The 14,823-nt window shown below is 44.5% G+C and overlaps 1 protein-coding gene across 1 annotated transcript in view; it reads left to right on the top strand.

The window, feature by feature from the left end:
- hydin (HYDIN axonemal central pair apparatus protein) overlaps positions 1-14,823 on the top strand; it is a 73,092-nt gene that overhangs the window by 25,726 nt on the left and 32,543 nt on the right. Inside the window, 10 exon segments of the mRNA XM_048973665.1 lie at positions 4,449-4,687; positions 5,552-5,644; positions 5,646-5,820; positions 7,551-7,694; positions 9,121-9,264; positions 9,758-10,071; positions 12,025-12,138; positions 13,352-13,481; positions 13,984-14,178; positions 14,429-14,638. Of these exon segments, the coding sequence (XP_048829622.1) occupies positions 4,449-4,687; positions 5,552-5,644; positions 5,646-5,820; positions 7,551-7,694; positions 9,121-9,264; positions 9,758-10,071; positions 12,025-12,138; positions 13,352-13,481; positions 13,984-14,178; positions 14,429-14,638 (1,758 nt within the window).

The raw sequence follows: 14,823 nt of genomic DNA, 5'->3' as shown, positions 1-14,823 counted from the left end.
CAGCATTTCTGTCATGCATTTAGGTTTTCTGCACTGCTAGAAAACACAGCATTATGGGGAAGCAATAGTTTTAAATAAGGCCTCTGAATTAACTATAAGAAAAGTAGTTTCCTGTATGACAGGAAGTATGAAAGGTTATGAAGGTTTTTCTTTTGCAATTACTATATTTTATTGCTTAAGAGAGTGATGTTATTACAAATGCTCAGTTTATGAAATGTAACAAAACGAAACTCATGCATGTATGGAAAGAAACAGCGTGATGCTTTTTCATTAGCCTTTCGGGCCCATAGCCATGCTAGCCGTGCCATCTCTGCCATGCTAACCGTACCACCTTTGTCATGCTAACCGTACCACCTCTGCCATGCTAACCGTACCGCCTCTGCCATGCTAACCGTACCGCCTCTGCCATGCTAACCGTACCGCCTCTGCCATGCTAACCGTGCCGCCTCTGCCATGCTAACCGTGCCGCCTCTGCCATGCTAACCGTGCCGTCTCTGCCATGCTAACCGTACCACCTCTGCCATGCTAACCGTATCACCTCTGCCATGCTAACCGTACTCACTTAAACAAGCTTCGGAGACGTGCACTCGCCTTTCCTTCATCTCTGTAGAATTGGCTCTGCGTTCGCTTATCTCTGCAGCACAAACGCTCGCACTCCTTCTCTCTAGTTTCCATCCCAGAGATACGTCTTTTGCTTTATTTTCATATAAATGCCTTTTCTATACTTTGATACTTAAGCACCGGTCCCAGGTGTGATTAGTGGACATACTGGCAGAAACCTGGAGTTTTGGAAACAATCCTGTCCCATTACATCCTGAGTGCCCAGCAGCCCTAAGGAATTTTAATAATGTAGCAGCCACAGCAGTATTTAGTCCACAATATAAAATATCGTGCTTTGAGAGATATCGCTGTATGCATCCATCTTCACTGCTGTATGCATCAACTTCTAACCACTTATTTTGCTCTGGGTCATGGGGGGTCTGGACCCTATAACACTCTGCTTGATGGTAGGAGTGCGCCTGAACAGGATGCTGTAGTAATACCGTACACTTCTGGACCACACATGTGTATGCGTGGAGGCGTCTGTGCGTTCATACAAATCTCACATCTTCCATGTGGTACAAAATGATCTCTGCAACATTTAGCATGACAACACAGTTTGTTCAATTGCGTCTTGATATTTTGTAACTGAATAAGGATTATTTTTTTTCAGAAACAGAACACTTTGCCATTGTAAATGGATAAAACGTCTTTTCTCTTTTTCCCTACTTCTACTTTTTACGTTCCTGCGGGAGCGCTCATCACTCACTCAGACCATTATTAAGCTGGAGAGCCAACAAATCAAGCGTAATTAGCTTCTGGAAAGTCCAGGACGATCCAAACTGGTGGCAGATTTAATGTCTTTGGTCCTGCTTGATCCGCGGGCGTTAGGCCCCAACCGCCCCCCCCTTTGAACCAACCAGAACGGAGGCTAATGGATTTATGGCCAAGGAACAGATTGTGAAGCTAGGAAGGCAATATCATTGGCAGGTGTTGGAATGGTATGCTAATGAGAAACTATAGAATGTTACTTCAGGAGGTACGGATGGGCAGTGATGAGGGCACCGTAAAACATCTTGTAAATGAGTATTGCTTTATTGTAGAAACATCCTGAGTTTATAGAAGCTGTCCTCAGTTTATGGTCATTATACAGACATCCCAGCTTAGGCATGTTTGAATTCAAGGAGCCGGGAGTTCTGCAGGAAGGAGAGGGGGGGGGGGGGGGGATGCTGGCGTTGAAAGGTGTCAAGCTCCTTGCCTGCAAATTTAACCGCCACTAAATAACAGAAATGACACATTTACGAGTCGTGGGAGTCAGGGAGCTGCTGTCAGTCTGTGGGAGACTCCCAGTACGTCCGGGAGAGGTGGGATGTCTGATTATATAAATCGTGTGGTAAGACAATCACACTACAGCTTAAAGCAGTGTGTTCATTCATGTGTTGGACGATCTGAGATTTGATCCCTTTCTTGCCTCAGAGTTTCCAGGAATTCACAAGGTGGGTCGATTCAAAAACATCACCAGATGTTAATCAATTGCAGCTGCCCTAGGACTGAATGATGACCACTTAAAGGTCTGGCAAAGACGTACAGACCTACCTTATAACCAAAGAAAATTAAATAATACGATACACGTCGCAAATGAGTGTTTTGAACTTGCGAATATGTGTTTCAGTTCTAATTAACGCTTTAAAGTCATTAAGGAGAATGAGTGCATGTAAGTGAGATTTACATTTGGCTCCATTTCAGAGCTCCATCTTCTTAAAAGTAATTTGGTTTAGAGAAATCGATGAGATTAAATCTCCTTAATGCAGGTCTGATCTGATTAACTGGAATTAAAATGCATGCATTCCACCCCCAGGGTAAAATCCCCCCCTTCTAAGTATCTTCAGAGTTTCTTTGAATTAATATATTTCATTCTCATTTTGGCTTTTATTTAAAGACTATGAAGGTTATCATTGGCAGTTAAAGTAAAGGATGCATTAAGCCAGTGATGAAACAGATGGAACAGTACATAGACGCATCCACAGGTTTTTATTCCCATCTTCCATTCTATCTAGATGTGTTTATGGTACAATCCCAAAACAGCACTTAGAAAGCACTTAAAAATTACTTGGATTTTACATGCAGTATGTAGCTGTGAAATGGTATCACAGATGTTACTTTAAATATTATAGTTTTAAAAGTGTAACAATGCCACATTCACAATGTTAATGAGTGATTCATGAAGTAAGGGAGCTAGTTATTTAAAGGACGGCGCAATGTTACAGTCCTGCAGGCAACATGACGTGAATAACTAACAGTTACTTCCAGGACCTCTTCAGTGAGTTCATTATACAGTGAATGATTGTGATAGAAGATGCCGAGGACCATTGAAGTGTTCATTATGTTTGGAATTGAAGCAAAAAAGCAGCATTATGCAAAATATATTTATGCTTTAAAAGCATGAAAACATTATTCATATTTTGAGAATGGGGGTATCCCAGTATCGACATTCCATGCTAATTAGCTTATATATATTTTAGCTTATATATATTTGTGTATAAAAAGCGCTTAAAGCTTTGTTGAGATGAGTCGTACCTGCGATGGCCCCCCCGTAAAAGTAAGTGAAAGGAAATGACCCATTTGAAAAAGTAGCTGTTAGGGAAGTTGATGTGTTTGGGAGATTCCTTCAGGTGAGGTGTTTTCTAAGGTGTTTTTATTTCTTGGCAAACGGATCCCTGGCTGCGACATGGATCAGTAACGGTGCCCTGTGGTTGTTTACTGATGACTTGCAATTTTGCCGAGAAGTTTCCTGACCTGAGTAGGAGTTGGAGGAAAGGAGACGATCCCAGAGCTGACTCCATTAAACTTGACGGATATATCGGATGCTAATTCAAGGACTTCCATGCCGTAAATAGCTCAAGTAAAAACATCTTTCTGTAGCCAGATAATTCCATTCGATCATCCAGTACGTTAAAAAACAAGGTGAATCATTACACTTTTTAATCACCTGAATAATGCTTAATAATAAATTCCTTTCGTTTACGGAAACTATACGCGATATAGGCATTCCAAAGCAGCCCCAGCCTTTTGTCATGATGAAGTGATGCTGGACAGGAAGAAAAGTGTAGCACCAAGGTGGACCTCAGGGCAATGATGGGTGCTCTTACTGGGGGGGTGTCAAAGTCCCTGCTTTTATAGATTATTCAAACAGAGTGATGTGATGTTTTACACCAGGAAATGATACAAGGTGGGAAAGGAAGTAGCCTTCATTAGAGTAGAATTATCCTGCAAGAATGCAAGGAAAGGGGGGGGGGGGTTGCTCTGGGCAGACTGGTCAGGGAGAGGTCTCTGCCTTGTCCTTAGAGTTACCTCGGCTGTGGTTTTGCTACCATGGAGATATTAAATATAAGCCAAATATTAACTCCTGGATGTGTGCTTTGGGCAACACAGTGTCAGTGGGGACCGTCAGACTGAGGGGTGAGATCCCACGCTTGCTCTATGAGTGTGGAGTTTGCACGTTTTCCTCGTGCTGCATGGGTCACTCTGCTATCCTTCTGCAATCCAAAGACAAAGTTCAGCTAACAGCCTAATCTCTAAATTGACCAGTGTGCGTCTGAGCTCTGTAGTGGCCTGGCATCCAGTCCGGCATGTTCCCTGGCTCTGTGCCCTATTCCCCTTGTGATCCTGCCCCAGAAAAATGTTAGGAAGATGATGCATGTGCACTTTTTTAAACACAGAGTCACTTAATGGAAGTTTTTGGGTATTTAACACTTTCAACTGGACCTTTTTAGGGAGGGTTTCTGTCTTTTAAACGGGGCTGCTTATCAGCGGGTTGGTCGTAAGTCTGGAAGGTCGATCGCGGACGCTGCGATATAAGCTGCTCCGCGCCAAGCAGAATGAAGGTGAAAATGCCCTCTGGGTGGCAGGTGCGCCGCCGGTCCCAGTGGCGGGTGGAGCCCAGCGAGGGGGCGGTGGCCCCAGAGGGGGAGCTGCAGCTGACACTGGTGGCTTTCCTGGATGACACTGTGCCCTTCCACGACAAGCTGCACCTGGCCATCGAGCACAGTCAGGCCCGCAGCATCGGCGTCTCCGCCAAGGGCGAAGGCACCACCATCGTCACGGACCGGCCCTTCGCCCCCAGCCTCCACCTTGGCGCACACTTTAGGTAGCTAGCCTCCTTGAATACGCATATGTGTTTGAATAACGGGTGTGGGGGGGGGGGGGGCGAGGACTCTAACGATTATTACTGATGTGGAATAAAGGGTGAAGGAGGTGGGTGATTTTATTGATCTTGATTTATAGACTTAAGAAGCCTTATTCCGAGTTAATCCCTCAAACACAGACACATGCCGATGGAATTCCCCATTCCTGAGAGCGGCATACAGTGAAAATGTCATATAAATGCCCCCCCCCCCCCTCAGCTGTTTTGTCAGATGTATACCGTATTTTTTGGACAATAAGACGCACTTTTTGTCCCCCAGAAGTGGGGAGAAAAGGCTACTGCGTTTTATGGCCCGAATATTGCTCTGCTCACATGCTTTAACCCTCTGGGCTCTAGGCGATGCAGCGTACTCTTAACGTCTATTTCAGTTTACATCTTGCTGAAATCTTAATGTAGAACCATGAAAAAAAAACGCTGTCTAAATCCGTAATCTGTCTTCTTTTCAAAACGTCCATTGTCGGAAGTATTAACATTTTTAAAATTAGGTTAAATCGGGAAAAAAAATTATCGATGTCACCTTTCTCTGTTTGACCTGCATCGTGGGAGTGTAGTGCCACCCTCACCTGAAGATCGCTATTCGCACTGGTTATGAGCTCCAGTGGGCTATTAAGCCTGTTTGTGTGACATTGAGCCCCTGGAGGTAAAGTTCACGGTTTCTTCAGTGTTCATGGATAGCTTATGCATAGAAGACTGGGCATTCATACATTTATCCAGCCAGTTCTATGACGCCTGTGTATGTTAGAGATGTCAAAAAATGTTGTCATATATTAGTTGTCATGACGACTCACCCATCCCCCCCACTTCCAGCTCAGGCGTGTTAAGGTACTGCTTTAAGCTGACGAACCGAGGCCGTCACTCCCAGCAGCTCTACTGGATGACTGATGGCTTCCCCCCCTTTCTGGCGTCGTGCTGCCCCACCTTCCCGCCCCGAGAGCTCCGGGGACGATAAACGGCTAGAATCCCTGCATGCCCCAGAGTGCGACGGGCCCGTCTTTACCTTGGATCCCCCACGCCTGGAGCTGGCACCCGGCCAGTCTGCAGACATGGTGTTGACGGGCGCCTCGCACACGCCCAAGGTGAGAGTCGCGCCTCTTACCAGCTGCGTGGTTATATCTGTAACAGCAGCATCAGCTCTCTCAGTCAGGAAGCTTTTTATTACACTGCTGGCAGCAGCTGATGCGGTCATTTCAAAAACAGTATGACCCAGCGACACTAAGCCCCATGAAAACATATCATATTGGGCCCCCAACCCAGACCAATCCAATTATGCTCCTAACAAAAATGTTCTGAGGGCAGAACTATTGGTTATCTCTTGGAACCAGTCAGATTGTAGAGGTCAGTTCAAGCAACCAATCAAATGTCTGTAGTTGCTTGGACCCACCTCCTCTACAATTTGGCTATTTTTCTGAACCAATCATTTTTCATGCAGCTTTCAGAACACTTTCATGTAAGTAAAACTCCCACAAGCTAATTTTTAAGACTCCTGTCACCCAGCAGCCTTTGGAATCATCCTAACCCCCCCCCCCCCATTTCCATTCAGTTTATTCATAACATAAGGAATTGAATTGTTCATCTTTGATCTCTCACCCCTGGTGGGACCAGTGGAATTCTCCTCACATTCTCTCCACATACGCTGCCTGATATATTCTGTAGCCGAAGACCACAGGCTTTGTGTGATAACAGGTGTGTTGCTGGTGTGACCTTATGGAACCATAGGACGTGATTGATTTCTGTCTCGGTGGTTTTATGCTTATGCCACCAACCTCTTAATCAGTGGAAAAATAAGAACATACAGGTTTGAGTTAAGTAACTCCAGGCAGCTGGATTTGCAACACAGTTTATTTGTAGCTCTGTATAACGAATAGAAACCAGATGGATTAAATGATGCTAAAAATTGCAAATGAGCTAATTTGAAAATTGTTAATGGATGCAGTTGTATAATTAGTGAAATTCTTCTTTTGTGGTTGGGAACACCAGGTGTTGATTCATGCCGAATACAGCATGTAAAGCAGTGTAAGGTGCATTTGTTTAGATATCAGTGCAGGTCATTGCACAGACCACTAATGCTCACTTCCTTATTTCCAAAGACCGTCGCATTTGCTTGCATTCATTTGGCAGTTAGCACAAAGCTAGTAAAACATGGTATGTAGAACATGGTGAATCTGTATGAATGTCTGCATGAATGTCTGCTGGGCATCTCAAAACCAAATAGCAGAGAAACAGTATCAGTATGTATTCACTACTTCACTATGCGGTTTCTATTCACTACTTCACTAGCTAGTGAATCAAGTGGCCATCTTCCTCAGATATTGCCCTACTTCTCACACTTCTGATTTGGAGATTTTGGAGATTAAAAAAACATTAAAAAGCAAGAGCCCTGGATTCTGCACCCTCCTGCTGTATCTGCAGTGTGTTTGCACATCTGTGAGCTTGCCAGTGAGTTCATTCATTGGTGGACAGTGTGTTTGCACATCTGTGAGTTTTCCAGTGAGTTCATATATAAACTGTATTACACTCATTGTGCTTGTCAGTGTGTTGCTGAGTTCAGGCATGTGAGTATTATTTTGAAACAGGTTTTGCTCTCTCTGTACTCCCCCCCCCCCCCCCCCCCCCAAAGACGGCACCTCCTGAAAATACATACCCACACAGCAAAGACTTTTTTTGCCACATAATCTCCTTACAACAAAACAGCCAGATTTAACATGTTTTTGAATTTTGCTTGGTTGGGTTCCAAAGTGCTTGCAGTGAAAGTCAGCGGGATGTCTGGAGAAAGACGGAGGGCCTCTTTCCATGTTTTCACTCTCAGGTCGTCCGGGAGAGGCTGGTGTGTCAGGCAATCGCAGGACCACAGGGAGGCAAGAGAGTGATCCTGACGGCAGACGTCACATGCCACTTTGTGTCTCCTGTCCTGGAATTGTCCGCCCAGGAGCTCAGCTTCTCTGTGAAGAAGGTGTTTCTTCATCATTACCTGCATTTCCTTTCATGTTCTGGTGAAATAACAACTCTGTCCATTTGCAGAGGTGGACATTTCAGGTCCCGACCAACATTTTTCAAATAACCAGCTGAATATAAAGAGTCACAGAATACTCAACTGGTTGGTTGAAAAAAAATCTGGATTTTGGCCTGGATTTTTACTATCTAGACCTGAAATGTCCACCTGGTCCTGTGCTCTCATCACCTTCACCGCATGATTCCTGAAATGAGTATGAAGGACTATCCTGATGCATTGGGCTCTTTTCTGCTAAAATCATTATTTAAGTGTTTCTTGCCCGAACGGAGATGCTCATGACAGAGTGTTTCCTGGTCGTCTCTCCCCACTGGTCGCGTCTCATTTTATTCGCGACATGGCAGTACTCATGCGATATCCTCCCCACGCACCACCGAATCAACGGTCCAACTCCTGTCCTGCTGTGCTGCTGCAAATGTCAAAATGTCAAAGCCATCTCCACTCCTGTCTCCAAATATCTTTTTTGAAAGACACATTTTGCTTTATGGAGAGATCCCGCTCGGGGCCGCTTTAAGGATTTCGGAATTCCCTCAACAGTGTCATCACAGAAACGGGCATCATCCCTGAGCTGCTTGAGTTCCTCAGCATACTTTTCTGCCCCCCCCCCCCCCCCAATCAATAGCAGGCTGTTGACACGCTGGATTCATTCATTTTAAACATCACAGCAGAAGCAGATACATTCACCCACTTGTCCATGTCCCTCCAGCTGCTGCCTTAGCGGCTGCTTGCTAATTTGCTTCTACATCTTTTTTATTTAATGTCAGTCGGTCCCATTTGTCTGTTTTGACAATCCAGCCTAAGCAGGAAATCCTCTTCAGGGATAAAGTCATTAGAGCCCTTAAGCGTCTGCACATGCAGAGTTAAAAACACGGACAAAGAGAACAGGAGATGAGGGAAGTTCTACCTAGCAACTTAGCAAGCATAGCATCTGGCGTTTAGCGCCTTCCTCAGTTTTTAATTACAGCGAGGCAGTTAGCCACAGATTACAGCCCCTCAGATGCCTCAGTGACACGATCCTGATAGTCTACTCTCACTGGCAGATGCCTTCCCATCTCCAGTGCCATCTTGGTCCGCCCTGATCTACTGCAGGTTTACTGAGGTGTCCCATTTTTGTTCCATATAATCCTTTCATAAAGTTTTAACACTTAAGCGCTTGCCCTGCAGTCCAGCTATGCCTGGGATAGATTACAGTCTCTGAGCTCATTCCTGGGATGATGGGAATATCGCGTCCTGTTTGGCTTTGTGGTTTCTATGGAAACCGTTCATTGTACGACGGGACAGCTGCAGCGAGCTGGTGGTTCGGTAGGTGTGCGAAGTGTGTGTGTGATTGGCTGAGAAAGGTAGCGCCATAACACGCTGTTCTTTCCAGGTCCCAGGAAAATCCCTGGTTCCCCTCTTCCAACCTCTAGTCCTGACCAATGCGTCCTCACTCAACCTTTCCATGCAGCTGGTCCTGGCCAAACCATTTGGTCTGTGTGACGACCCAAATGACCCTTCGTTCACTACATCAAAGGTGATCACCCCCCCGGACTGGAGTCTGTTTCATTTTACCTACATGCAGTAGTACTAAAGAAGCCTGTTATGCTCACTAAAGTCTGTCTTAACATTCAGTGCTAATAATATTCATCAGTGTTATGAAATCACTTTTTCATTTTGATTAATCTTGATTACTAACATATTTCTTGCTGTTAAGCCTACTATTGCAGTAATTGTTTACTAATGTCATTCATTCTGTAGAAGACCAAACTGAAGACTGAATTTCCTAAACTTACTCAGTCCATTTTTTGCTGCTGTTAAGATATTGGGAATCAAAACCCACTCAGTCCTCATGCAATCCAACAAAGACCTTTTGTTAAATTTCTGAAACTCACCAAGCCCACAGAAATGTATCTTGTGGATTGAGTGAGATTTAGAAAACCACCCTTCAGATTCAGATGGTAGGTATGGGCTTTTCCTGTTTATTATGCTGAGGGCAGTAATCACCCGGGACGCCTCCTCACTGGCAGCTCCAGGCGCTGGCCGTGGGTCAGCAGGTCAGGCTGTGGGTGCGCTTCGACCCATCCTACGGAGGGGACAGCGTGACCCGGGTGGCTGAAGAGGACCTGGAGATCCGCCACCTGGAGCACCCCCAGCGGGACAGCGTCGGCCTCCGTGGGGAGGTGCACTTCCCCAACCTGCACTTCTCCAGCACCTGCCTAGATTTCGGCTGCATCCTGAGCCACACGGAAACCCAGCGACGCCTCACCCTGACCAACCGCGGCCTGCTGCCCGTGGCCTATCGCTGGCTCTTCCTGGCAGGCCGGCGGCATTGCCGCATTAGGTACAGAAATCCCATATTGCTGTTTGGAATGATCCAGTGCCTCAGGGTAGTTCCTAGCTATCGGAATGATCAGGAGCTAAGTCAAGGTCACCTGCGACTTGACTTTTAGTTTTTTTTTTTTTTTTTTTTTTTGAAGGAAGATTTTAGCATCGGAGCTAAAATCAAGCCTAACGCCGTCCATGCGGTGCCCCATCGATCATGAGGCCACAAGCTCCAATAAGGAGCATTTCTATAGGCCTTCTAATGTAGCTACTGTCAAATGAGTGTTTCCGTTTATTCATCAGGTGCAAAATATGACACACACACACTGAGGCTGCGGTCCCCACAATTTCTTACAGGTTAATAAATCTTAAACGGTCAAAATCAAAACAAGTGGCTAAATAATTAGAACATGCTTATGGACGATATGTCGCAGTCTGTCTCTCTGCCCTGCCCCTCTGTGTTGTTCTCAGTCTGCAAACTGATTGGCAGCTCTTTAAAACCCAAATCATTCCAAAAAAACTTAATTCCACATGCCCTGAATTTATACAAAGACCGACTACTTTCCTTTTCGGCTAATATCTTTAACACTTTCCTATTCCTAGCGAGAAAGATATGCAGGACTTGTCGTTTTTATCCTACTCAACAGTAGGAGTGGCTGCTAATTAGCAATGCATTCATGAATTTTTAATGGATGGTATTAATCCCCGGGGGGCGGGGGTGAGGTCACACACTGACTGCCCTCTGCCGCAGAGCTGTCCCGTAATTAAGCACTTGGAGCCAATCGCCCATGTTGACCAATCCAAGTGCCACACCTGAGCGGTCGTTAGAGGAGAAAGCGCATCGACTGATCTGTAATCGATGCCGGGATGAAGGCCGCAGCTCACGGTGCCCTCGTTGCTTTTTAAATCTCTGAGTGAGTTTTTCTGTCTAAATCACAAGGGCAGGAATTGCTGTCTAGTTAAAAGCATCTCCACACTTATCACACTGATGCATGATAAAGAACAGCACAGGCCTACGTGTCTTATTTCAAACGCTGCAAAATATCTCGTAAAACTTGCACACTCTCAAAATAAAGTATAAAATAATGAGTTTTGTTCTATATTTATATTTATCGTTCTTGCCAGCTGGTTGCCAAGGAGTGTTTTACATAGAAATGTAGCAGTAATATTGGAAAAAGTCATGAAAATTTAGGACAAAAAAAAATTTTTGTTTTTGAAATTGGTATGTAAGTATGTTATCTGTTTCTCAGTGGGGACACTTAAAAAATAAATGTTTAATTATAGTAGCCTACAGTAGACAGAAGTAAAAATTGTGCTATACTGCAAGCATGTTAATTCTTGCTGCTGGGGTGCTTCAGTAACGATAACTATGATTTTTCTATGCTTCTTAGCTCAGATGTGTAGATTTCTTTCCAAATATTGTGGTAAATGCTGTGCAATGCTTTTTTCCATTTATAAATTTGTTTTTGTGCTTCAGGGGCCTGCTTAAATGACGCGGTTAGAGCCATAAGTGTGTGAATGGGTCCCCTGCCCTAAATGTCCATCTTCCAGCTGCTTCCAGCCTGTTCAGGGTCTGCGTGTCACAGACCTGCCACAGCTACCCGCACCCCCCCACTGAGATGCAGTCTGCCTCGTTAACTGCATTAATGAAGCATTTTCTGAATTAAATACCGAGATCAAATGGCTCATTTATCACTTTTAGAGCAACATATTACCTGCAACTTGACATGGGGAGTGCTCGTTTAGTAGGGGAGTGCTCGTTTAGTAGGGGAGTGCTCGTTTAGTAGGAGAGTGCTCGTTTAGTAGAATTAATCTACTGAATCAAGATAAGCAGGGTTAAATATTTACAGGCTTTGTTGTTGTACTCTAATGCCTTTACATTGACTCCTAACCATGTACTGACTTACAAGCAACTGAAATGTTACTGATTTAAACACTGGTGCATTAAGCAGGTGCTGGTATCTTTTCCAAGTAGGTTCCCTCAGGAGACGACTCTGGACCTGGGCCACATCCCGGAGGAGGAGAAGCAGAGAGAGAGTCAGCTGGACGGGTCTGAAAAGCAGGGTGGAATCAGCCAGATGGACTGGTATACCGTATTCTACCATATTATACCGTATTCTACCATATTCGTGGATGGAGAAATGCCCCGTATAACTGTAACCAGGGTTATATTGCATGAATTTTATTGATCCCAAAGGGAAATTCTCAAATGGATAATATCTGCATTAGCAGGGAATCAAACCCAGGCCTCCCATCTAGTAGACAGGAATTCTACCACTCAACCACCAATGCAACACTCAATGCTCAACATGACATCATGCAGTATAAATTAACATGACATAATGTACTATAAATGGGAATACTGTCAAGAATGACCTCATGAAAGTCTGAAGTACATGTACACTCATTTACTGTGAAAGGGAATCTTTGGCATCGTTCTGGGCAGCTAACTTACAGTGTTTTCTTTCGAATGGACTGTGTTGTGGGTCCCAGTCTAGACCACAGACATAACGATCCCTCCTTTTCTTTTATACCTGTCAGTTTTGGGTAATTGAATTCCTTTTTTCCCCTCAAGCTTGTCTGTGCGGTGTGAGGGGATTAGGTTAATAAAAGACAGCACACACAGGTGAATGGCGTACGGCTTGGTGAGAGAGTGTGTGCCTCTCTGTTTATCCTGAAAAAGGATTGGAATTTAAATCACCTTTTTGAGAAACAGCGTGCTTTATGTTTCCCCAGATCCCAGCGGTACAGTGTAAATTAATTATCCCTGTTAGATAATCACCATACATACGGTCTGTGCTGCTTACCTCACATTCATTTCCAATGCAACTATTGCCCTCTGCTGGTAGGAACAAGGCACGCTCACTTTCTGCTGTGAGGACAGTTGGAATTGAAGAAGGAATTAAATAAATAGGCAAGGATTTAAGAAATATGGTGATAACTAAAAAAAGCCAATTTCTACTGCAGTAACCTCAACTGCTGATTCATATATTCTGTCAAAGAGGGTCTGTGCATCTGGGCTGCTCCTTTCCACCTTCAAATGACGGTCTCTCTCATCTAGAACCTTTCTCCCTCTTTCCAGCTAAAGCTTTTGTGGTAGTGGGAGTAAGAATAAAAGGAGATCTTTCCTCTCGCATTCTCTACATTTATGTGTGAAGGACAAGGGTCTTTAAAATCCCCCAGAGCAGTTACTGGATGCACATTTTTTTGTCTGTCATCCTTAATGCACAGATATACTGTAAATAAATGAAGGCAAACAGTGAATGTGTTCAGTGATTGTTGATGTTATGGTACCACAGGAACACTGAGTTTGTTAAAGCTATGGAGAAGCAGCTGGAGAATGAGAGAAACGACCCTGGGGCTGAGACCGCAGACGGGGGAGGTTTTGCCAGGGAGACGTCCTGCAGCAGCTCTCTGCTCCTTGGGAAAGTAAGAGGAAGGGCTTTGTACACACGCACGCACACACACACACACACACACACACACACACAGAGGTTTGTAATCATACCTTTGTGGGGAATCTCCATTCATTTCTATAGGGAAACTCTAATCCCAACATGGCGACCTTAACCCCTATCCACCCCTGACCTTAACCATAAGTAACCAAACAGAATACAAGACTTTTGATATTTTTGGTTGCATTCACAGATCTTTCTGGGGACCAAAACGTCAAAAAAAAAACACACACACACACACGCACGCATATATATATGACAGAGTAATTTCGCTATCAGGCCCTTGAGTAATGCTCTTGACCGCAATTGCTCTAGTCTATGGACTGACTGACGCTGCCCTCTCAATGGTATGTCTTACGTATATGTAACGCAGCGATAGTAGGTGATATGCATGCCTAGAAGGTGCAATATGATGGTGCTGCTGAATCTGATCTATAGATTACTGTTTATGTGTTATATCTGTGTCTTATATCTAGATAGTGTTGGATGGTAATGCACAAGAAATACATAAAGTCGACCAGGACCAGAACACCAGTAGTCTTGAAAGTCGAAATGCTCAAAGTCTCATAGATGTATCTCGCCATGAAGAGTGGGACAGGACTTCTTCAGTCCAACACCAAAGAAGCTTCAGCCAAAAGCCCATGGAGAATTCCAGACTAGGCATAGAAGAGGTACAATCTGAGATAGGATACTGCTTCAGTTTGGATTTCCTTATTGTTATTGCTTATCATTCCAGAGTAGGTCTTGTCTGTGGTGCTTTGGTGGGTGTTTCCTGTCATACCACCCCCCCCCCCCTCCCGGAATAACATTGACTGAGTGGTCTGCCAATTCGCTTTCTTTCTTGCCTCATCTGTTCATCTCTTTCCTCACTTCTACCTCTGTAGGCCTTTCACTCACTTTACCACTTTCTCCATCTTCTAGGTATTTGATATTCTACCGATTTTTGGGGCATTACGGCCAGGTGAAAGCCAGCCGGTGGACGTAACCTTCTACGGACACGCCGGTATCAGCAGTGAAGTGGTAGCGCTGTGTGAGGTAGAGGAAGGACCTACGTATGAGGTTACCCTGAGAGGAGAGGCCTCTCGAGTGACTTATACCCTGGACAGGACTCATATTGACTTTGGTACACAGGTAACGTGAGCCAGCAATGATAATGCAGTCACATTCTCACTGTTAACACAAGTTTGTTCACATTCACCTTGTCGGTAGCACTTTACTTAAGGCCATGTTTTGAGTAATTTATAAAGGCATTCATAACAAATAATACATTCATAAAGCATTATAAACATGGTTAGAAATATTTATAAAAAGCATAA

The sequence above is a fragment of the Brienomyrus brachyistius genome, chromosome 13 (genome assembly GCF_023856365.1).
Source record: "Brienomyrus brachyistius isolate T26 chromosome 13, BBRACH_0.4, whole genome shotgun sequence".
Taxonomy (NCBI): Eukaryota; Metazoa; Chordata; class Actinopteri; order Osteoglossiformes; family Mormyridae; genus Brienomyrus; species Brienomyrus brachyistius.
Note: the sequence above shows the minus strand (reverse complement) of the source record. Positions and strands in the feature narration are given on the sequence as shown.